The sequence below is a fragment of the Ostrea edulis genome, chromosome 5 (genome assembly GCF_947568905.1).
Source record: "Ostrea edulis chromosome 5, xbOstEdul1.1, whole genome shotgun sequence".
Classification (NCBI taxonomy): domain Eukaryota; kingdom Metazoa; phylum Mollusca; class Bivalvia; order Ostreida; family Ostreidae; genus Ostrea; species Ostrea edulis.
Window position 1 is genome coordinate 12,236,890 of NC_079168.1, and position 24,765 is coordinate 12,261,654.

The following is a 24,765-nucleotide window of genomic DNA, read 5'->3' on the forward strand; positions in this document are numbered from 1 at the left end:
GCGTGAATCATCACAGTTCATACTCTCGTGTGTATTATTTCAAAAATTAAATTCTTTAAATGGATGCTCTCTTTTAAGGTATGTCATTTGTTTGATTTCAGGGGATCAACGTCTGCCCTTCGATCCTGGTGTTTCAGACACAAGTTCCTGCTGATGATGATAATGTATGCATTAATCCTAATCATTGTGGGACTGGCAAACTCAAAGACCTTCCGCTACCAACTCAAGAAGTTTGGCATGTTCAAACAGAGATAAGACTATATTGAACCAAAGACCTTCCGTTACCAACTCAAGGAGTTCGGCAAGCTCAGAGACAAGACCATATTGGACCAAAGACTTTTTGTTACTTGATTTATTCAACATGTTCAAACATAGAAGAGACTATATTGAACTGAAGACTTTCTGCTACTAACTCAGGATGTTCAGCATGCATAATGTTCAAACATAGAGGAGACTATATTGAACAGTTTCCTCAGTACATAACCTTAGAGTAGACTTCAGAACATTACGGGAAGTTATCTTACATTTAACTTGGGCATTTATTTGTCATGTCGAATTGAGATGGATTTTTTAAAATGATCACTTTGGTCAACCAAATCCTTCACTTTACTGTAATGAAAAAAGAATCCCATCATTCTGCCATCTCTTTCTAACTACATATCAATGTAGTCTTATATGATATATACACATAATGGCATTATTTCTGGAAATTGTGTCTCAAGTGATTCACTTCAAGCAAAGCAGTATTTTACCTTGTCCAGAAGAAGTACAACAATCTTAAGTACAAGTAGACCTGGAAAAAAGAATGTAATATTCATAATGTACCTCATTTTGTAGATCTTTGATCATCTGATAAATATAAGTTTATGATAACTCTGCTTGATTAAATGCTTCTGTGTAATCTTCGACAGTCCATGAACTCCATGTCCTCTTTCTGGAGTGTACCCAGAATCCTCCTCGTCCGATGGTTTTCTACCACATCTTTAGCCATCGTAAACCATTCCTGAATGTTTTTGGGATCCATGGATGTGGCTCATTGACAGACAATGAAATCTTCAAAATCTGTCCTCCTGTCTTTTCCAGTCGCCTGACAACAGCTGGCCTTTTCCCTCCATTTTTTCTTTTCCGAGTCCATCTGTTTTGTGCACCCCTTTTTCTTGTTTTCCTTTTCATTGCAGTATCAATAGCAGTAGTGACAATTTTTTAGGAGCTAAGCTCGTTTCCACATCAACAGCTAAAAAGTACATGTCTATTGATTTGAACTGCACCACAATGTGGGCAAAAGATCTGGTTTTCATTACCAGGTAACCAATTTTTATTGGTTATTCATGGGAAATGCATGCAAGTCATGGGCAAAAACAGGGACTTGGTCTCGTATATATTAGATGTATACCGTGTTTTTCAAGTTAACTTGAAAATTATATATAGCTCATTTTCTGAACAATCAGTTTTAAATACCGGTATTTTTGTTTTTCCCTGTGTTATTTTTAAAACGAAAGATCAAATTACATAGAGTTGTCTTTTTTTCTTCTTTTTTTTTTTGTGTTTTTTTTTTACAATACTCACTCTGTTCTTGTTTAAGGAGGTATGCTACACCAGAGAAATTTGTCAGCCATTATGACGATGTAGAGTATCTCCTTAATTTGATTTGACTACAATTTTTTTGTTACACGTGTTTTTCAATTGTTACAAATGTGTGAATCTGACACAATGAAAAATTATTGTACTAGTTTGGTAATGTACATCTCTATATATACTAATATACTCTAAAGTACATGTAGATCTCTAGAGTCTGTAGGGATATCCAAGATTTTCATTGTAGTGTTTCACAAACACATCTTGTTTGTCTAGAGGATTTCACATTAATTTTTTTCAACTCATTTTAGCTTTAAAAATCCTCTCCTCAAGTGTCACCAAGGAATCACACCATGCCCCTCCCCCTCCCCCTAAGTTATGCGAGGCCACAAGAGGGGGAACCATAAAATGCAATAGCTCAGATGAGCATTGTGGCCCATGGATCTCCTATTGTTTCTGATATAGCCTTGCAAAGATTTTCACCAAATTGAGAAAATTCTTTTACTGAACAATGTTGTTCTTAGATTTGTGAAGAAAGATAGGAGATCTTCTTGAACATATTAGAAATCCATTGTTTTGATCTCGTGACATTTCTTTTGAATTTGTTTCAATTGTAGCTCTGCAATATCAAGAAACATGTCCCTATAGAAAACATTATCCATGTATTACTGTATGTATGGTTATGTTCACCTTTCTACACTTGTTGATGATTTTCTTCCATTTTAAATTCACCCAGACATAGCTGTGTTAAAGAGAGATATGAGAAAAAAACAATTTTCGTCCAGTCTTAAATTCGCCCACTGACAACAAGAGCGAAAATAAAATGGGGGGGGGGGGGGGGTGTATTTCCCTGTATACAGTATGGAGAATACCCATTATTAGTCTCCCTGATGCTGAGGTTAAATATGTGAATGCATCAGAGTGTATTTGTGTATGCAACTAGTGGTCAGTTACCATTGAGTTTTTAATTTTTTACATGTTCGACTTCATACATGTACCGTAATTAATCATTTCAACACAAAATGTTTAAATAGAATTTTATTTGATAAATACATAATCAAACATCTTGATTTATATTTAAAAGTAAAAAATAGGAAAGTATCAAAGAAGTTAATTTCTGACAATGTAAATGAATGGTGATTAGAAATCTGGAAGACCATCAAACATCTTGGGAGTATTCTCTCAATTTACATCCATGAAAAAACAATGCAGTGCGAAATAGAAAACAGAATTTAATATTGAAATGTCTTATTTAATTACAACTTATTGTGCCACATTTCATTTGTTTTAAGATGTTCAATAAAAACTATCACAAGTTCTGTTTTTTTCTGTTTGTCATACAGAGTACGTGGGAAGTCCTCTTTGTACAGGAATGATGCAAATGAAATGGCCTTTACTTTTTTTGGTCACATGACACAAATGGCCGATTTTAACTTCCAAGTACACAATCATCCTTGGGTTCTTTTGCCTTAAGATGTACAATCAATGTATAGTACGTTATTTATTCTGAGTTGCAGAAAAGACTGATTTGCAGAACCACTGAGCACAAAGTGAAACCAAACTTTTACAACACAATGTGTTGAGGGTGAAACAACTTTTGATTGAAAATGTGTTTTAAAGTTTGCAATGACTTCACAAAACAAACCCCACAGGATTTGTGTATAGTCTCCACACCATGACTTTCTGTGCATATCACAAACCACCACTGACCGAAACTCTGCTCTCATTCAATCAAGGCGAAAGTGTTGATGAAATACAGAAACATTTTGCTTCTGGAGATTAAATGAATATATTACACTTGTTTTTTGATTGCTTGACAAGTTATAAGCCTTGAGTGTTCATCTTCACTCTTCCTGAAAAAAATTCAGAAACATAACACCAGAATAGAAGTTTGATTTTTCAGTTCTTTGTTGGTACATTAATATCATCCTCTACCCAGCATTCCGTGAACAGGAACTCGTTCTTCTTTTGATCTTCTGATGATTCTGTTTCCCTGAGATCCTGAGCTGATGAAAATTCTTTAAATATTTTCCTAAAAATCAAAGCAACATTATCCATTAGTTATATATTTCAGTAAATAGCTTATGCTGTGATAATTGTTCTGGGTATATGAAATGCATTTAATTTAATATCATGCTAATTAGAGCTCTTTCAAGCTGGAAAAAAAAATTCCATATTTTGAATTTCACATAAATATTGTTACTGACAAGCCATTATCATGATTATATAATTTTTTGGTAATACTCTTATTGTTTGTAATACATGTACATATATAGGATAAAATGACTTGATATGCTGTTAGTATTTGCAGGATTATGGCATGTTCTCTGGTATTGCAGACATGTAAAGATATTGAAAAGGAGGTTTTCTCTCCATTACCTTGTAATTTATGAACAAGCATTCTGCACATTTTTCAAGTTTTGGCAAATATAAAATAGGTTAAAATGTAAGCAGTCATGGTAAAGTATAATCACCATTCCAAATACATGTGCAATTTGTAAATTGAATGTCTTAAGCTTCATCCAGCAATCAACAAGGTTGTCATTCAAAATGATAAGCTGTTATAACACTTAAGACTTGAAAATCTGCACCATGCAATGCAATACACAGTTACACGTCATGCAAGCACAGTATTGAATAGCATGAAGCAAACAGCAAAGGGAGATAACTACAGATTATTTTGTCCTATACTTGCCATTCTCTACAGCTCAATTACAAAACTTGAGAAAAATGAGAAAGCAAAGTAAATACATGTAGAGATTATGTCAATTTAATAAATATGATATCTGGCTGCTGTGGAGCTCTATCCGACAACAATACTTATGAATCCTGGAGGGCTTACACAAGATGCCCCATATTATATTGTTTGTATGGTGCCTTATAACTCAAGTGAACTAAAAACAAGATCAGCTGAAGCCATTTCTTCTGTAGAATTCACATGTTGAATCTTGTCCCAGAAGGACATATCTCTGAGTATCTGTCCCAAGGCCAATTTACATAATTTAATTGAAACAATAAGAATACATCCACAGTGTTAACATATAAATATCTGTTTGTATTTATTGAAATTTATCATTACAATTCATTAATTTTAGTATTGAAGAAGAATTAGACGTGAATGAGAATTAGCATGTTTTCTACACACTACAAACTCTATTTGTAATTCAGCTTTCAAGCTACAAAAAAAGTGAGAAGTTTAAAATATCAAAATCCACTCATTGAAAAAAAAGCCAGAAAAAAATTTTGTGCAGTGTGAATTTGGAACAATTCAGATACATACTACCACATCCACGGTTCCCATCTCATCCATGCCCGGCCTGAACAAGCAATAAAGATCATGTACCATTATGCTCCCATAAAGCAACCAAAAACTCATAAAATACTGCACTACTGAATATGCGGTCACCAAAACTACACATCTCTCAGGCTAACCAATGAATATGGGTTTTGTTACTCAGGCTAACCAATGATATGCAAAAAAATGTGTGAAACACCATGCCCCCTCCCTAAAATATGGCCATGTTTGAACTTGATGAATGACCTTGACATTAACAAGAGGTACTGTGAGCAATGCTCACTAAGAATACCCCCCGCTTACCCCAATCTCCCAAAGGGTGTTGTTAATAGGTATAAATTACCTCTTTCCTGAGTGTAAAAATATGGTATGCCTTTGTAAAAGAAAATGGAAGATATAGTCCGAACACAAATCCATGGCATAAACCTATAATTTTGACCTTGAGATTAAAGGTCAAGGTCATAAAGAGGTCATGAATGTACATGACACATAGTCTCATGGTGATACACCCATGTCTTGTGGTATGACTATGTCAAAACCCTATAATCAATTTTGACCTTGAGGTCAAAGTTCAAGGTCATATAGAGGTCATGAAGGTACCCAACACATTGTCTCATGGTGATACACTCGTGTGTCAAATATGGTATGCCTATGTCAAAGAACAAAGAAGTCATGGCCCTGACACGAATCCATTGCAAAAACCTTTAATTTTGACCTGGAGGTCAAGGTCATATGGAGGTCATGAAGGTACATGACACATCGTCTCATGGTGATACACTCATGTGTCAAATATGGTATGCCTATGTCAAAGAACAAAGAAGTTATGGCCCGGATACGAATCCATTGTAAAAAACCTTTAATTTTGACCTTGAGGTCAAGGTCATAGAGAGGTCATGAAGGTACTCGACACATCGTCTCATGGTGATCCACCTGTGTGCCAAATATGGTATGCCTAAGTCAAAGAACAAAGAAGTTATGGCCCGGACACAAATCTGCACAGACAGAACCGAGGCCCCGTGTCGCAGCAGGTGTGGCACAATAAAGATCCCTCCCTGCTCAAAGGCCATAAGCACCGAGCATAGTCCTAAATTTTGCAGCCTTTCACTGGCAGTGGTGACATCCCCATATGAGTGAGACATTCTCGAGCGGGACGTTAAGTAATATACAATCAATCATTGACCTTGAGTTTTCAGCTTGCCAAGTATGAAGTTTCAGTCTTCTAGTTCAAATGTTATGACACCAAGATTAGAGATGCAGGGACAGATAGATAGAACCCCCCCCCCTCCCAAAAAAAATATGCCCCCCTCCCTCAATCTTTAATCTCGGATCTGTAAATAAAATATAATATTTGGCTGAATATAACATTTAAATTATATCCATCCAATTTTATTTTAGTAAAATGTAATTGGATCAGTAACATTTAAAGGGTCATGCTAAGCTTGTCCATTTTCTGCTACAGGGTATACATGAAAACCAGTTATGGCTGCCCATTCTCCTGAACACACTCTCCTTAAGTTAACATGCATTTCTCAGACAATTTATTGTAATTACCTCACAGCTGATCAAGTTGGGGTATTGAAAAACTAACAGTCATCCTTGAAGAAAATAGTTGGAAGTGTGAGATATTTGTACCTCTTGATATTTTCAAAGTAATATCAACCTCCCTAATAGAAATTCAATAATGTTGACAATAGAGTGGATGAGTATGATATCAATGTAAAAAAAAATGTATGTTATAGATTGCCAGAAAGATTTACATAATCTACTAACCTTTTTCTTCCGAAAAAACTCTTAATGGATCCAAACTTGGTCTTTTTCTTGACTTTGGATACATCCTCTGTTGACTTGGAGATGTTTTCGTTGGACCCCTTGGCACCTTTCTCCTTCTTTTTTGGCATATACATGGGTATTTTGGTGTCTTTGGCCAGAGCTTTCAGACTCTTTCCATCTGTCGGGGTGACAGGAGGCGAGGGAATCCTGGAGGCTGAAGGCATCTGGTCTAAATTTGGGTAACTTAACCGACCGCTTGGGACAGGCAACTTTTTGGAAGGTTTGTTGGGATTCCTTAACACGGGTCCATTTGTTGGTGTGACTGGATCTGAGCTGGGACGGGTGGAGGATTCAGCGATATGAGGGGAGGTCCTCATGGGTAAATTCCCTGCACCTTTCATATCGAGCTTCAGATCATTCTTGTTGATATCTGAAGAAGCTCTAATACTGTTTCTGCTGTAGGAATGGTCCTCTTCTGAAGGTTTCTCAGCCTGCACATAAGAGTTTCTTTTACTATTGTCCGGATAGTCTTTAGTTTCAATTTCATATAGCTGCATGTCCTTTTTCTTACTTGAAACACTGACTGAATTTTCTGAAGGCGCTGGCACTAGATGTTCAGGCTTAAGCTGTTTACTACCGCCCGTTTCACCAGAACTTCGTCTCTCCACTGACAATTTGGAGGTAGTGTCTGACATCCTAGATTTTTGAGAATCATTTCTTCGAGGACTAGGAAGAGGTTTTTCTCTGTGACCCAGATGAACTTCTGAGGTCACATTCTTGACCTCTGGTAAAGTTCTTCTCTGATGGTAATTCTCATAAGGAGTCTCAGTTTTATCTTTCAATGGATTACTGTGAGAATGAAAAGAACCACCTTTTCCATATTCTTCCTCATCATCCTCATCACCATATATTCCATAGTCTTCAACTATCTTTGTTTGAAAAGCAGGTCTACCTGGCTGATATCCATTATATGAGGAGGTAGCAAATCTGTCCTCAGTTGGTCCACCAGGCTCTGAAGAAGTACTGAGGGGCTGAAAATATGGATTTGTGTCTTCCTCTCTCCGACTGCCCTCCATATCTCTCTCTGCCAGTAGTCTCTGGAGAGACAGATGAAGCTCATTCCTGGCCCTTCCCTCCCCCGGGTGATCCCTGGGGGAGTTCAGACTTGGCCCATGAAACGACCAGTCCTCCAATATTTCATCCCTCCTTTCACTTCCCCGATTTGTAAAATCAATGGAACTTGCTGGCCTTATTCTGCCTCTCCTGTTGGGTGGAGGGGGCCTTAAGTTCTCTTGTTCATCAAAGGCTGTACGACTTGGAGTGCTCGAAAATGGAAAATGTGGAGTGAGTGGGCGAAGATAATTTGAATTTATTGCACTCTTTGGATTATCGGGTCGCCTTCGTATTTTGATTCTCCTCGGGGGTTTCTCGGGACTACGGATTTCAGGCACCTTGGCCTGTATCTTTGACAGAGAAGAATACATCTTGTGCCCAGACTGATAAGGCAAGTAGACACTGTTCTCTTTGCTGGTGTTCATGAGGTCAACATACTCCTGTGCAGATAAATCAGGATGACTTCCGAAAGTGTGCTGAGGGCGGGACTGGACAGAAACTGGGCGGTCCCTGTAACCCTGCTCCTCCCTCTCTCTCCTTTCCCGCAACACCTGAAGGACGTACCTGTAATTAAGATAGAGAAGATGATGATACACTTTAATTGACGCAGACAAGCTTTATGAAATGAAATCAGAGTTAACTACATACCATCTACTCCGGATATATTGGAATTCTGGGGACCAACTTGAATTGTTCATTATATCCCAAGTTCAATATAAACAATGTTAAACTATATTAGATAGTGTTATTAAGGATTTATTTTTCCTTCAATATAACAGATAGTTCAATATAAGCCACTTCAATTTAAGTGCAGTAAACTGTAACTGCACCTGTGGAAATATGCTTCAAGGGATACATAAACTGGATGAACATACATAAGAACTTTTTAATAATGAGATGGGTTGCACGGTGTGTGCTGTTGTTTGTGCATTCATTAGTCCCTGACCTTCTAGTGGTGCTGGGCGAGGCAGGGTGACGAGTCTCGTCCTCTTGTATCCCACTGTCCCGAGCACTAGACACCTGATTAGCCTCCGCACTGCTCCCACTAGAACGAGAACGCATCGAATTTCCACTCTCTCGTGACCTTCACAGAGAAAATAGAATCTGTTACCCCATTTTCAAGAGATGATGCAGAGAAGTTTGAAGTACGTAATCTGACATGCATTCTTAACTAAGGATCTGGATGTAATTTGAAAGTGTGAGATGGTCAACAATATTTTCAAGGATTTCAACAATATGATTGGAATGTGGAAAATTTTCTACAATACATGCAGTAAAAATATCAAATATTTCAGAATAAAATATTCATCCCAGTTGGTAATTATATAACCTTATACCTGGTGACATTCAGAAACTGTGATGCATGCTCAATGTCGTTATTCATGATGTACAGAAAGCTTTTCAGACTGTACAGGGCTGCCTCTAGATACTGTCTGTCAGGATGATCCACTGCGGTGTGCTTCAAGAGGTTCTGGACAGGAGAAATTTCACAAGTCTGATAACAGACAGATCTCTTTAAAACGACAAAATCGATGAAATGAATATTAAAAGAGTTACTTACCTTTAGCAGTAGTGAGTATTTTGGTATTTGTTGCAATGGTTCCAACAGCAGGGGAATGACATTGGAAGAAGCTAAATTGGTGCTCTGGAAAGTAAACAAATCTCATGAAGTGAAACAATGGTGACAAAATCCATGTAGGCAATGTCTATAACATGCATCATTGTAAAGGTTTTGTCAGTAGGATAACACATTGAATCAATGTCATCTTACCTATAGTTTTGAAGTTATAAGTAATGTTAATTTTTTGGCAAATGGGTCAAATGTCAAGGCCATTAAACAAGGCATCATAAGAAAGACCTGTCACAAGGATTAACTCCAATAAATACATACCTCAAAATCCTCTCACTTACACTCTGCAGTTAAGTAGGTCAAAGGTCAAAGTAAGGTCACAAGGTTGTTAATCAAGGCACAGTTGAAGAGATCTTGACACAAAGATTATGCTTACTAAACACCAAAGTCCTTTAATTTATAGTTCAAAATGATATGCAAGGTTAAAAGTTTTTTGCCACAGATGGACAGATGAAAAACTATATGCCCTCAATTCATGGATTTCAGAGACAAAATACATAAAGGAAGACTGAAAACAACATTGTCACTCTATGCATCTTTTTTGTGTGTACTTAGTGACCTACCCCCATGAGGGATTTGAAGTGAGGCGATTGTGAAAACCACTGGTTCATGTTGTTGATGATGGAAGGAAAGTCGTTGATATACTCTTTATACAGAGCCAAACCTTCTCCCTGCAGTGAGAAAAGTCCTCATTAAAAATGTATTGGTAAAAATGTAATTTAGTTCTCTTGATTAAACACTAGTTTGCATTGTCACAATCTCTCAATGCAGCAGTTTTTCTTCTTTCATTCTATTGACAGTTTCGTTTTCCTTATGTGGATTCCTGGCCATGTACATGAAATTTTCAACTTACATCTTGCTTCTCGAGCATCTTGACAAATACATCTCCTAACATGCCGGAGATCTTCCACTTCATCAGCCTCTCCTCCATCTTGTGCAGTTGTAGACAATGCTGTTCATACAGCTGAGGGATGTAGGAGGGGAAAAGGGCAGATAACTCTCTGGGCGTCATGATTTCGGCCTGCCTGAGTGGGTTAATGTAAGCATCAATCAGAGTCCAAAGCTGTGAGCAGTAGGACCTCTCCGCTTCCACCACTTCCTGGGCAGCCTTCTCTCTTTGTACTGAAAATGATCAATGGTTCATAAACGTAAATCACATACTTAATGTTATCTGAAAATATTGAACAACTGATTCCTATTTCTTACCTTTTGGTGTGTTTTTCTGTTAACATTTTCAGTGAACCTTATTACCTCCCTTGTACGTTTTAATCAATTCCATAGTATAAAAGTAGGAAAAAATTGTAAGTGTTCAAAACACCAAACATTTGAATAAAGTCAAGATAAAGAAATTAAACTTTTGAAAATATTAGTAAAGAAAGACATATATAGTATTAAAGGATGTTTTCCATTAACCTAGTATTGTCAGCATCCCCTGACACAAGCCACAGAGTTTACTGGAGATGTTGCTGACATGCTAATGGAAAACACCCACAGATTTAGTGAAGCATGAATCACCATGGTTACCTTCTTCCACCACCCTTTCATGGAGAGGTAGTTTCCGTGGATGAACATGTTTATCATCAAGGTAATCTGTGTGTTTAAAAAAAGTAGCAGGATACAGTGAAGTGACAAAGGTGATGGTCAAGGACAAACTTCAAGGTCAAAGCCAAAAGTTTTCAAGCCACACAGCTGGCAGGTTTCGTATGGCGGGAGCAAATTTCAGTGGCACAAGTCATGTATTAAAGACAAACACGGGTAATATCAATAAATCATGTGTTGACTTCGTAGGTAAAAAGGACATTGATTTAATCAAAATGCACAAACAAATTAAAATGATTAATAAACACACTCACAAGAAGCAAAATTGGACTAGGACCTATTCTGTTACTTTAAAAGTACTTTGACAACTCCTCAAATATATGTACAGTCGGTAAGTATAAAACAAATTGTTATGAAATCATATTTGTGTGGATTCTCTCCATACTTTCGGTACAGTGTTTGTAATTTACTGGTAAAACTTTATTGGACAGTAAACTATTTTTAAAGAAAGTGGATTCCAAAAGTGATATAATTCGTGCACATACAACCCAGGCACCAAATGTTACCCTCAACACCAAAGATTACAACATCTTCAAAGGTGGATACTTACAACTTCCTTCTTTGTCCAAGAAGAATCCAGAATTCTACATAAACAATGGAAAACAAAAATTAAAATCAAGTAAAAATTGTTCTAAAATAAAAACACATTTTTCTGGGCAACACCTCAGTTTCTTGACCTATTATTTTACCGGTCTGACCTAGATATCTATATTTCATGGGTGATACTTATATCTTTTCTGCTTTCTTTCAAATAAATTATGATCACTGGAAACTCAACTAAAACTTTAATTTTATATCGTCATTGGTACTATGGCTGAGAGCTGCCCGTTACCTGCAGATTTCTGAGAGTTTCTTCTTCATCGCTAGATGACAGTTCCAGATGAAGACATTTTTCATGTAGGGCCTGTGACAGATTAAGACTCTTGCAGGCTAAAGCTGTCACTGAGTGGGAGTCGCAGTCCTCTGATGCTAAAATCAGGAGTATACAATGCTTCATTTCTCAATCAGGGTCATACAATGCTTAATTTCTCAATCAGGGTCATACAATGCTTAATTTCTCTTAAAATCAGGGTCATACAATGCTTAATTTCTCTTAAAATCAGCTTTATACAATGCTTAATTTCTCTAAAAACACATTTATTCTACAAGTCTTTTGAAACGTAATTTCTTAATATTTCTGTACAGAAGACTTGCAAACTTCATCTAGTGATAGAGTTAATTATATACCTAATCTTAAGTTATGTATTATTACTGTTTCAAGTCAGCGAACTACGTAACATTCAGTGAATAATGCTGGAACACATTGGATGGGAAAATCTCGTGTGTGTAGAGTACCAGCTTATGGGACAACGGCTATCATAAAGGTCCAATTGTATATGTACATATATTATTTAAAATCATATACATCTAATTGTATGAATATATTGTCTAAATTGAGAATAAATAATCTCTAAATGTGAAAGCGTACTGGAATTTGGCATGGCTGTTACATCACCAACATATCTGATAAGATTGTTTATACTCAATTTAGTCTATCAGTGTATTATTTTTGTTAACGATGTAGATTATTAATATTTTTTAAAATTTTTTTGGTAATGTGTAGTATGTGATATTTGTTTATGTAATATATATGTCTCTTGATAAAGACACGGGTTGTGCTGAAAATTTGAGGTTTAGATAACTAACAGTGTCATGGCTTTTTCAGTGCTTCTGTCTTATTAGCCTTGTATCTTTTTAGATCCGACATTTTTTAATCTATATATCATATATATATAAGTGAAAGGTAATTCCGATTATTTCTAAATTCTAATATCTGGTCTGCAATTCGTTGGCAAATTAATCTCATGTTTTCCATTCAGAAAAATATTTATCCTTGTTCATAGAATTTGAATATAATGAAATATGAATATATATTATCATATTTTCAGCGTAGCTCTATTATAAAAGTCTAGCTAGCTAGTAGTCTTAACAAAACAGGAAAGGTAGATCTATTACAATGAGTTGGTCTATATTAACACTGTACGTATTTCTCTATTCAAGTACTGCACAAAGAGATCATGTATGGAATATGGAGGTAGATTTCAAAATGAAATTGACATTGGATGAATTGTTATGAAATTCTTCAGGGTTGTCTCTTGATGACTATTGAATCTTTACGTCCAGTATGAGTGATAATGATATTGACTGATATTCTATTGATATAAATTCTACATTCATTCCAGAGGTACTCTTTCATCAAATATTAATATAAAAAATTGGCAATGCACAATGGTTTTAAACTCATGTCAGTTTATGAAATCCCATAACACCAACTCATAACTATAGTATGTATACAAGTAAACGAGAATTTGAAAACATATACATATTTTGGGGGGAATTCACGCATGAACATGTATCTTTACAACACAATCAGGAACTCTTGAATTTGCTCATAATGATGAAACAAAAATCTTTCTCAAATTTTGTTTGGAGTTTTATACCCTTTCAAGAATCATTTCACTCATGTAGTGATGTCATCAGCCATAGGTGAAGTTTCCCATATCCCTACCTCAACTAATATGTTTGGACCATTTAGATAGGTGTGTTCCAGTTTTGCACACATTGGATAAAGAGGTTTAGGACAATAGGTACTGAGAATTATGTTTTGATAACAATTATAATCTATTCTCCATCTGAGATTTAACCCTATTACAGCAGAATTCAGTCTGCATCACATCATCTTCAACTAATAGTGCTGGTCAGTAAATATGATGTAAGATAATTAAATAGTTTTACCTTGATTTTAAGTTGTTAAAAAATAAATTGAGATATGAATTGTAGAAAATACTTTGTATATGTTTGTTTATTCAAGATAAACCAAGAAATAAACTGCAGCAGAAGATAGTTTATTAATGGTTTTAAATCTCTACATTTCAGCAAAGTATCATACAGACTATAGCAAATTTAAAAACTGGACAAATTCCTGATTTGCACACATTTGTTATAGATCTAATAGTCAAATGTGTGCAAAACAGGAACAAGCCTTTAGAGGTGTGGGTTCTTGACTGTGTCAATGCCCACTGTGACACTCGACCTCGGTTTTTAAGGTCCTCATGTACATGATATAACTTCTGACGCAGAGCATTTGGCAAAGGAAACATTCTCCACCTTAATGCCTCAGGTCTGACATGGCTGGAGTTCAAACCCATGACCTTCCTATTGTAAATCAAGTGCCCTATGCTTGACCTACTGTGACTGGAAATTTCTCATATAATAGTTAAGATGAATTATGCTTGAATTGAAGAAATATAAAATATCTGTGCAGTAAGTTGGGAACTTTTCTACCTTTCTGTTGATGAAGACTTGCTAAGTAAGGCTGAACCATCGGGCCCACATCTTTTCTGGTGGAGTCTGGGGCTGGAGACTCCAAGACACGTGGCTTCTCCGACTTAAACCTGAAAAGATCAACGACACAATCAGTAATTCTACGCAAAGAACAAGAGATATATTTTTCTCAACATATAAAAGTGTGGCTTCCTTGCCTTTGCTTGCATTGTAATACAGTCCCTGTAGATACTTTTCTATTGTAATACAGTCCCTGTGGATACTGTTCTATTGTAATACAGTCCCTGTGGATACTTTTCTATTGTAATACAGTCCCTGTGGATACTTTTCTATTGTGATACAGTCCCTGTAGATACTTTTCTATTGTGATACAGTCCCTGTGGATACTTTTCTATTGTAATACAGTTCCTGTAGATACTTTTCTATTGTGATACAGTCCCTGTGGATACTGTTCTATTGTAATACAGTCCCTGTGGATACTTTTCTATTGTGATACAGACCCTGTAGGATACTTTTTTTTTATTGTAATACAGTCCCTGTGAATACTTTTCTATTAATTGTGATAGTCCCTGTGGAAACTTTTCTATTGTGATACAGTCCCTGTGGATACTTTTTTACAAGTTTGACAACATGGGTCCTTTAACTAATAAAGTTTACATCTTTTTTTAAAAGTAAACATCAAGGAAATGGCTTAAAATTAAACCATTAAAGAAATCTTCTACCAATCCCTTCACTCCCGTGTTTTGTAAATTCAATTGTGGATAGAGATAGAATCAGTCAAAATCATCAAAGTTTTAACATCTTTATGTATGTTGGGATATTTGAAGCATTATTGTAAAAGAGACCTGACATGGTTACTTGAACCTCTTCAATTCTCTCTACAGACTGGTGCACAAAACCTCCAACCAGACAACCTATTGTTCACAATACACCTCCTACTACAGCTGACATTCCTCCCGATGGAAATCAGCGACCAACTATTGCTGGCTACAACTGTACACATGCAACACCACAATACTAACTGGGTGGGGGCCACGGCTAATGTTGAAAGACTATACAATGTGTTAGAATCTAATGGTTCAAAAAAAGAAAGCAAACAAAATGTCCAATTAGTTTATCTCATGGAGGTGTTGGTATAATCTTGGTGCAATCTAACTCTTACAGTACATGTACTTTAAACCTTTTAAATGTAGAATCACATTTCTCCTGTCAAACTTCTGTCAAACATTGACATAGCCTGATAAACCTCAGAAAAATGTACTCAACAATAGACAAATATTATGACAAGGAGATTCCAATTTCTATACCGATTCCTCAATTTTCTTTCACACAAGTGTCTGATAAAAATTTTTACCATTGAACTGTGGGAAAAGTAGCCATTTTTTTGTCTTCTATAAGAATACCTTCTATATTTCAAGTTTTGTAATCTTTTAAAGGAGGAGTGACACGTTGTAACATTTTTTTAAATCGGTAGTATGCTGATGATACAGAAATGAAATCTTCGTCCTTCTAAAATGAATTACTGTTTAGTTCAGTGGATCAAAGCATTAGGCTGTAGATTGGGCATTTGAGTCCTGTAGGGGTTTTCAATTTTTTCCTGAGTGATTTTAAACGACAGGTGGCAAGATTTGAAATTTTAAACATTATAACATTACATGTATTACACATATCCTATTGTTTTTCTTTATGGCAATTTAGAATGTACACCTCCTCCTTAAAAACAGCGTCCAGGGACTTTTGATGTTCTACAACTAACAGCTGCATCAGTCCTTTACATTTATTTAATTAGCATATACTTTTCTTCAGCTCCTCCAATTACAAAGCTCACACAGGGATGAGAAACTTACATAGGATTACACTTAATCTGGTATATGTATCTCCACGTATCAGATTCACAAAGTCAGAATGACAGTGAATGCGTTTTGTCTCCTCTGTAATTTTACACCAATGAACCCAAAATAAATGTCTGATCTACAAGATAACTATGGAAAGAGAAATCCACTAAAAATTGCTTCATCATTTCGTGAAAAGTTTATAAATCATTTCTCTATTTAGTACTCCATAAGAAGACCCAATCTTTATTTCATCAAGTTTTTATTTAATGTATAATGGAATTTGATATGGGGTAATGAAATGAAATTCAGTTGTTGAAATTTGCACATAAATGTATATTCTACATAAATAAGTATCTCAGAACATCAGTGGAACAGACACAGTATAGTAATGGTACATGAAATGAATCACATGTGTCACCGGTTCGATATAGATCCACGTTGACATATTGTGTTATGACTAATGCTTTGGTGCATATTTCTGTACATTGATATAATTGTGATAAAACAGCTGATACCGGGACAACACGCCTTTAAACTGCAATTTTTGGCACCTGGTACTAGGACTGATAGTATGTTCCTAACATTACATAATTGTGAACCTAAGTAGAGGAGGAGATATAAAAACAACCCCTTCACACACAGAGGAGATTATCTATGGGTAGTTACTTCTCCACAAAATGACATTGAATGCAAGATGAAGATGGAGATGCCTCAGAATCATCTCATATTTGTCTCATTAAAACATTACAAAGCTAAATCTCATATTTGTCTCATTAAAAACAAGTTTACAAAGCTAAAATCTCGTATTTTTCTCATTAAAAACATTACAAAACTTAGATCTCATATTTGTCTAATTAAAAACAAGTTTACAAAGCCCTTTTCTCATATTTGTCTCACTGAAAACAAGTCTATGAAGCTCAAATCTCATATTTATCTCATTAAAAACAAAAATTTACAAAGCTTAGATCTCATATTTGTCTCATTAAAAACAAGTTTACAAAGCTTAGATCTCATATTTGTCTCATTAAAAACAAGTTTACAAAGCTTAGATCTTATATTTGTCTCATTAAAAACAAGTTTACAAAGGTTAGATCTCATATTTGTCTCATTTAAAACAAGTTTACAAAGCTTAGATCTCATATTTGTCTCATTAAAAACAAGTTTACAAAGGTTAGATCTCATATTTGTCTCATTTAAAACAAGTTTACAAAGCTTAGATCTCATATTTGTCTAATTAAAAACAAGTTTACAAAACTTAGATCTCAGATTTGTCTCATTAAAAACAAGTTTACAAAGCTTAGATCTCATATTTGTCTCATTAAAAACAAGTTTACAAAACTTAGATCTCATATTTGTCTCGTTTAAAACAAGTCTACACCTTATATGGCTTGGATCTCACATTCATCTAGTTAAGATGCTGAACAAATCTATAAAGCTTAGATCACATATTTATCTCATTCAGAACACTACAAAGCTTAGATCTCATATTTTTCTATTCAAAAACAAGACCATAAAATCTGTTTCATGCAAAAATTACATTCACAGGCTTCATAAAGTTCAAAAGCACCTACTTCTCTTCCAGAGTTTTCTGTGAGGCTACAACTCCATTCAACTCAGTTTTGATTGAGTCTACTTCTGACTGCAAAATATGAAATCATCTTCACAAAATGGGATCATTTTCTGAATTGAGCATTATGGTAAAAAAAAAAAAAAAGTAGCATCATACAAGAAATAAAAACCATTAATTGCAATCAGACTATCATGTTATTATTTCTTACTGTTTAACAAAATCATTATCCCTTTCATATCCTTACAGTTAATAAATTAATTGTGCGTTGTCTATTTCACTGAATGTATGAGTTCTTGATGATATTCATGTAAGTATGTTAAATCTTTTTCTATCTCAAGTTTACAGGAGTGAGTTTTGTTAAATTGATCTAGAGTTGATAATCATTGCATTTCTACAAATTCTAACAAATTTAAATCATGATTTTGCAGGTCAGGAACAACATGGTGTGATTATGAATTAGTGCTATTCATGTTTCTATATAAATACAATATTCATACAGATGTGTTGTTTGGCACAAATCATAAAACAGCACATTTATGAATCCAACAGTCACCAGAATATAAATCCCACAAAAAAGTACACAGACAGTATTTTGATGTCCATACTGGTAATGCATGTAAAACTTATGTCAAGGACACTTGTCAGGAATGCAGAGTTATAACTGACCATGAGACTTGTGAATGCAGAGTTTAAACTGACCTTGAGACCTGTGAATGCAGAGTTTAAACTGACCTTGAGACTTGTAAATGCAGAGTTTAAACTGACCTTGAGACCTGTGAATGCAAAGTTTAAACTGACCTTGAGACCTGTGAATGCAGAGTTTAAACTGACCTTGAGACTTGTAAATGCAGATTTTAAACTGACCTTGAGACCTGTGAATGCAGAGTTTAAACTGACCTTGAGACCTGTGAATGCAGAGTTTAAACTGACCTTGAGACTTGTAAATGCAGAGTTTAAACTGACCTTGAGACCTGTAAATGCAGAGTTTAAACTGACCTTGAGACTTGTGAGTGCAGAGTTATAACTGACCTTGAGGCCTGTGAATGCAGAGATATAACTGACTTTGAGATCTGTGAATGCAGAGTTACAACTGACCTTGAGACCTATGAATGCACAGTTATAACTGACCTTGAGACCTGTGAATGCAGAGTTATAACTGACCTTGACAGCTGTGAATGCAGAGTTATAACTGACCTTGAGACTTGTGAATGCTGAGTTATAACTGACCTTGAGACCTGTGAATGCTGAGTTATAACTGACCTTGAGACTTGTGAATGCTGAGTTATAACTGACCTTGAGACTTGTGAATGCAGAGTTATAACTGACCTTGAGACTTGTGAATGCAGAGTTATAACTGACCTTGAGACTTTTGACTAGGTCGGTGAGTTCTGTGATTTGTTGTAGATTACTCTCTCGGTCGTTTGACAGCTGCTGTTGTAGGGATTCGTCACCATACTGTGTCTTAGCTAGCTCCTCCATGGCCGACGTGAAGCTGAACTTCATCTCCTGAACCATGTCCTGAACCTTAAGTTACAATGAGTCACAATTAGCCTACTACTTACAGTTGTCAATATCTATACAGGTACTGTAGATACATTCAAATTGAGGAGAGCATACTCCTAGCCCAAGGGCTGTTTACAATCCTCATTAAATAAAGCATTAAATACATTCAAATGGACTTTTTTTGTGAGAAAGCAGCATTGTTGATTTATACATGAGGATATTTTTTTTCAATGCCAATGAAGATGAATATTTCATAAATAGATATTAGCTAAGTAAATTCATATTTTTGTGAAATTACACTGTTGCACATGTGCATGATTTCATAATTTTCTTCCCCCTTATTTTACAATAATTAACACATCTTTTTTGGGAATAGAAATTACATTTCAATCATGTGGACTCTTGCAAATTAAAACAAACACATTTATAGTGAAGGGCTGGAAACAAACAGTCTTTATTCCACTTATAAGCATAATTCATTATACCCGATAAGTTCATGATATGTTACAAAACTACAGGGGATGAAAATCCCCTCACTGTGAGTGTGAATTCGTTATAAGCGTGAGTTCGTTATAAGTGTGAGTTCGTTATAAGTGTGAGTTCGTTATAAGTGTGAATTCGTTATAAGAGTGAATTCGTTATAAGCGTGAGTTCGTTATAAGTGTGAATTCATTATAAGTGTGAGTTTGTTATAAGTGTGAGTTCGTTATAAGTGTGAATTCATTATAAGTGTGAGTTTGTTATAAGTGTGAGTTCGTTATAAGTGTGAATTCATTATAAGTGTGAGTTTGTTATAAGTGTGAGTTCATTATAAGTGTGAATTCATTATAAGTGTGAGTTTGTTATAAGTGTGTTCATTGTAACCGTGTCTCACTGTGGCTCTAAGATTGATTTATTGTAAGTAAATGTGATACAACTGGTCTTCTTAATGATGATTTTATGTACAATTTTACTCATTATACATGATAAAAATAGATTTATATATTTGGTCTGAGGAAATCTGTCACATTTTGGTCTTCACACATGTGTATGTGTTTATTATTATATAACTGTACATCCCTGTCAACTGTTATAATCAGGAAATGATGGATGCTTTAGGAATTCAGATCACAAAGTAGGATAGGAAATGAAGCTTTATTCTGAACCCCATTGAACCAGGAACTATTCTAGTATTGCCGTAATTCAATAATCGTTACATCATGGTGTCTGGTACGCTCGTTAATCCTGATCACATGACTGTTCTGTTTAAAATTCATTTTTTCAGAATCCATGAAATTTTGAGTACATGTAATTTCTTTGTATAGAAGTGTTCTGAGATTTCAAAAATGCAACTCATTTACATAAGTTATAATTATCACAAATTAAGGAAAATTATCTCGTGTAAAAGAGAAGAAAAAATCACAGTTTAATCTGTCAAAATACATGAAAATAACTAATGGCAAGAGTCAATTATTCACAGAAATAAACCCATTAACAAAAAGATTACTTCAAGGACTTTAAAGATTTGACACTAATTTAATGGTACATGCAGGGTACAAGTTGTGAAATTTTACCAGTTAACTATGTTTAACTTGATAATCAGATATAACCTTTACTGTCCTATAGCACTGATTAATATCATTACTAGAGGTCGCGTCTTATGACCTGTTTTAACGAGAATATATCTAACTTGTAATTACCCAATGTCTGTCCCTGATTGGAAAACCTGATATACAGTGGAAATGTGTATTGAAGTAGAATATTTACCATTGCTATCTGTTCTGTCAACTGTATTTGCTCCATGGCTGAAAAAAAATAAAAAGAAAAGTTTGCAGAATTGCCTTTTAAGGTCAAATCTAATTACTTTTCTATTTTCACCTAATATAATAGTAAAATTTACCGTAAGCACAAAGCAAGACAAAAGAGTTTTGACTTCTTTCACAGATCGCCCATTAGGGGCCACGTTATGTGGTGGAATCCACTGAATTTAAAGGTTTTAAATCTTCAATTATCATCTCCAATCGACAATTGAATTGTAAAATAACAAAACAAAACAAACATTAAATTCCTGCGGCACAAAGAATCCAAATGGCACACTTTGATCAAAACTTCACCCCAGCTGTTATCTCCGAATTAGTACCACTTTGAAATTGTACTGTAAATACTCAGGAACAAATTCACCACTGTTATTTGCAAATCCATACTACCCTAGCCTTTCCTGTGACATGCACCTACACACACAGGTAGATCCTATGCTGTGTTTGAATAAACGATCTTGTACGTCTGATCAATCTTATCTTTCCGTAAGATTAAAAATATATCAAATTCATTAAATGTCGCACATACTGATATAGTTATCTATTTGGACATTTAATAGAAAGGCAGGAAGGCCCCGTCAATATTGAATTAACTCGATCCCCCAATACACATCTCAGTCCCTTACCTAAGGATTGTGTATTTATCCTCTCGTAACAAAAACATCTGTTTATATTTATGGCTATAGATAGATGGAAAGAATTGGCAGGGAAGTTCACTTTATTTAATGTTCTTCCGAATTCAATGGGTTCCATACAAAATCTGGGACCGGATTTCCGAGTACAAAGCCTTTGAATTGCCATAATGTTGGAAAAGACATTGACAGTTGTATATCTACAGTAAACGAAAATTTAAACCCTGTGAATCACTACATAATCGCGGCTTTCCTTTTTAAGCAATGGAACAGATATGATTATTTCTTCACCTCCATCAGTTTTGTTTGAAAAACAATGAACTTTTTTTTACTACTGGCACATGATGCAACTCTTAAACCATGTACTGAAGGGGTCACTTATTATTGTGGGGTCAGATTTTCCGTGGTTTGAAAAAAAATTGCCTCTTCATGGAGACCTTATTTCATGGCTGTATTCTTTATTGAGGTTCATTTTCTCCTAGGGAATTTGAATTTGTGGGTGTGTCCATGCCATGGAGACAATGAAAATTAAAAACAATTTTATGGTATTCAGATGCTGTGTACTTCTTTCTCCGTGCAATTTGAGGCTACCTCAAGTCCATATCAGTACCTAAATTACTCTCATCTCATACCCTTATCATACGTTTTTACCTTTGGTAAAAATCTAACACCCACCCTCCCACCTGTAGAGGATCTCTGTCAACACCCCCGGACTTAATCTAATCACAGTCAAACATTTAAACTGAGGAAATGTTGGCAGCTGTCACGCTCAGATATCAATATTAGTGTGTGTATTCCCAGTGGAACATTGATCTGTCAAATCGTAAGAACTGTTAAATAATTAAATAAGGATGAGGAAATATACTTGGGAATTCTACACACAAAAAACACCCAAGAAACTTGACAAACTCATCAAGGATTTATAAGGGCTTGTTGAAATGACTTCAAGAAAGCTACATGTACATTTACAACCGTGGATTTTGATGTGCTCTTGGTACATACTTCTCACTTTTCACTACAAATACCACGCCTGCATATTATACCAACACTTATTTACACGTGTACTTAAGTTTACCATTTATATTCTTTTATGAAACACAATGCAGTATACTACTTGAGATGTTCTGCACAAGACCCATCACATGATATTGAATAAAAGAGTCACAGATGTTCACAAAAACACACATAAGAAGACAAAATGGCTGATTACTAACAAAACTCACTTACTATGGTTCATTTTCTGTGTGAACTTCAAAAAGCTTGGACTTGTTCCAACTCAAATTATTCCGACATATGACAAAAATTACTGATATCCTGGTTCCTCACTCACATTTCAGACTGACAATTTCACTCCAGAAAGGCTCAGTATATCCCGAACAGTTCATCACACACCAGCTGAAATCTCCTTGACCAACTCAATCCAGACATGAACAAGAGTATTAATTATTAGCAGCTCTTACCATACATCTTAACCTCGCACCAAAGCCATACTTTTAAAAAGTTTAAACTTTTCAACACTCTCTCTCTCTCGTTCTTCTCTAAGCTGGTTATTTAAATTTTCTGCTTGTTAAAACTCATACAGTTCTTGAACATTGAAATTCAGAGGTTTGCATTTTTCCATTAGCCGAGGGACAATTTCTTTATTCAAAGATTATTTTTTAAGATGTTACAGGTCTAGACAATATACCATTGTACATTTACTGTGTAGACGAACACTGAGATGGATTCATAAATGACCTGAATCTCCTACTTGAACACGAGTTCAAAATCAATGCCCTACCCTGATATACAGTTCAAGATCAATGCTTAAAGGGGTACCTACCCAGATATAAAGAAAGGTAAATTTCCACTTCACAAATATCATTGGCTCAAATACCAATGATGAAATGAAAACTCTTTTCACTATGATGAGGCGTGCTTAATTCAGACTGTGAAACTATTAATATTTGTTTGACATTTTCAGAGAGCACTCTGCATTATTACACATGAAATAGGAAGTATGCACTTACAAAAATTAACAGTCATTGAAAATTTTAACTCATAAGTCAGGAATGTCTAGTACATAGATATAGCTCGAAAACTATCAATAATTTTTTTTTTTGGAGCCTGCAAAGTGGAGTGATTGAATATTAGTATAAAACATGGTCACATTACAACTCATTAAAAACTGTATGAACTTGAGAAATAAAGACCTTATACTGACAGGCCTTCAGCACAGCAAAGCCCTTTTCATATTTCCTCTCATCTGACCATACATCACTGTGGAATTCACTGCAGGGGTTTTCAATAGGTACACTCAAACAGCATGGAAGAATGCGTGAGAATTTTTAAGAATACGTCACATCTAATGATTATTATACGGACTCTGCAGTATGACTTTCATTATCTGACAAGCTGCTATGCAATATTTTCAAAAAGTATCAAAACAACATGTGCAGTGAATTTTCAGACTAAAAGCATCAGAAATCTAAATGATCTGAATGAATGTCTGCCAGTATGTTTCCCCTAAGAATTCATGAAACCCTATTCTCTAGATAACTTAAGGAAGCTCCACCCTTATGTTACTTAAATTATCAATAATGCAACATAGAAAAACTGTTATTAATTTCCACTTAATATAGCTTAATTCAACCAATCAATAAGGTGTTGCACCTTTTTTTAAAGATTTCAGACATTCATAAACAGAAGTATATGTCAACATAAGAAAATCAATCATTTTCATTAAACAGCATAATAAAATTACATAAGATCCAGACAAAATTTGAATTCCAACAAATATATACATGTATATAAATTAATTGTGGATATCAAGGAAATCAATGTATAATAGACATACAATATAGGGAAACACCATCAGTTATTTCCCTTGAAAACATTTTTTAAATATATTAATAAATTGATTATTTATAGAAAATAGAATTATTCTACCATCACCAAACTTTGAATTATACCCAGGGAATTCCCCCAAGATATATTTCTATCATGCACAAAGTTTAATTGAATAAAGATTTGCAAAACCTATGACATCACATGAGGGTGGGGCTACATGTACCTTAAAATCAAAATATTTAACCTCTCTTTAGAGGTACCACCTGAACTCTTTCAAAGGAGTATCAAAGAAAT

The 24,765-nt window shown here is 35.0% G+C and overlaps 2 protein-coding genes across 20 annotated transcripts in view; one reads left to right on the plus strand and one right to left on the minus strand.

Annotated features, from left to right (window-relative positions):
- Positions 1-2,894, plus strand: part of LOC125649103 (protein mono-ADP-ribosyltransferase PARP16-like) — an 11,761-nt gene extending 8,867 nt beyond the window's left edge. The window contains exon 7 of the mRNA XM_048876329.2: positions 102-2,894. Within this exon, the coding sequence (XP_048732286.1) occupies positions 102-255 (154 nt within the window). The 3' untranslated portion in view covers positions 256-2,894. The remainder of the gene's footprint in view (positions 1-101) is intronic.
- The window catches only part of LOC125649102 (uncharacterized), a 26,870-nt gene continuing 4,703 nt past the window's right edge, over positions 2,599-24,765 (minus strand). For 2 of the 19 annotated variants that reach the window (XM_056166705.1, XM_048876328.2), the window contains 14 exons: positions 20,961-20,998; positions 19,071-19,235; positions 17,713-17,780; positions 14,307-14,416; positions 11,815-11,951; positions 11,533-11,566; positions 10,908-10,973; positions 10,237-10,505; positions 9,947-10,054; positions 9,315-9,398; positions 9,091-9,224; positions 8,700-8,837; positions 6,641-8,317; positions 2,599-3,607 (listed from right to left, as the gene is read on the minus strand). In XM_056166705.1, the coding sequence (XP_056022680.1) occupies positions 3,475-3,607; positions 6,641-8,317; positions 8,700-8,837; positions 9,091-9,224; positions 9,315-9,398; positions 9,947-10,054; positions 10,237-10,505; positions 10,908-10,973; positions 11,533-11,566; positions 11,815-11,951; positions 14,307-14,416; positions 17,713-17,780; positions 19,071-19,235; positions 20,961-20,998 (3,161 nt within the window). In that variant the 3' untranslated portion in view covers positions 2,599-3,474. Of the gene's footprint in view, positions 4,752-4,855; positions 4,893-6,421; positions 6,466-6,640; positions 8,318-8,699; positions 8,838-9,090; positions 9,225-9,314; positions 9,399-9,946; positions 10,055-10,236; positions 10,506-10,907; positions 10,974-11,532; positions 11,567-11,814; positions 11,952-14,306; positions 14,417-17,712; positions 17,781-19,070; positions 19,236-20,960; positions 20,999-21,093; positions 21,595-22,293; positions 22,313-22,869; positions 23,137-23,464; positions 23,603-23,834; positions 23,945-24,765 lie in introns of those variants that run through there. The other 17 variants (XM_056166714.1, XM_056166700.1, XM_056166702.1 and 14 more) reach the window with 17 other exon arrangements.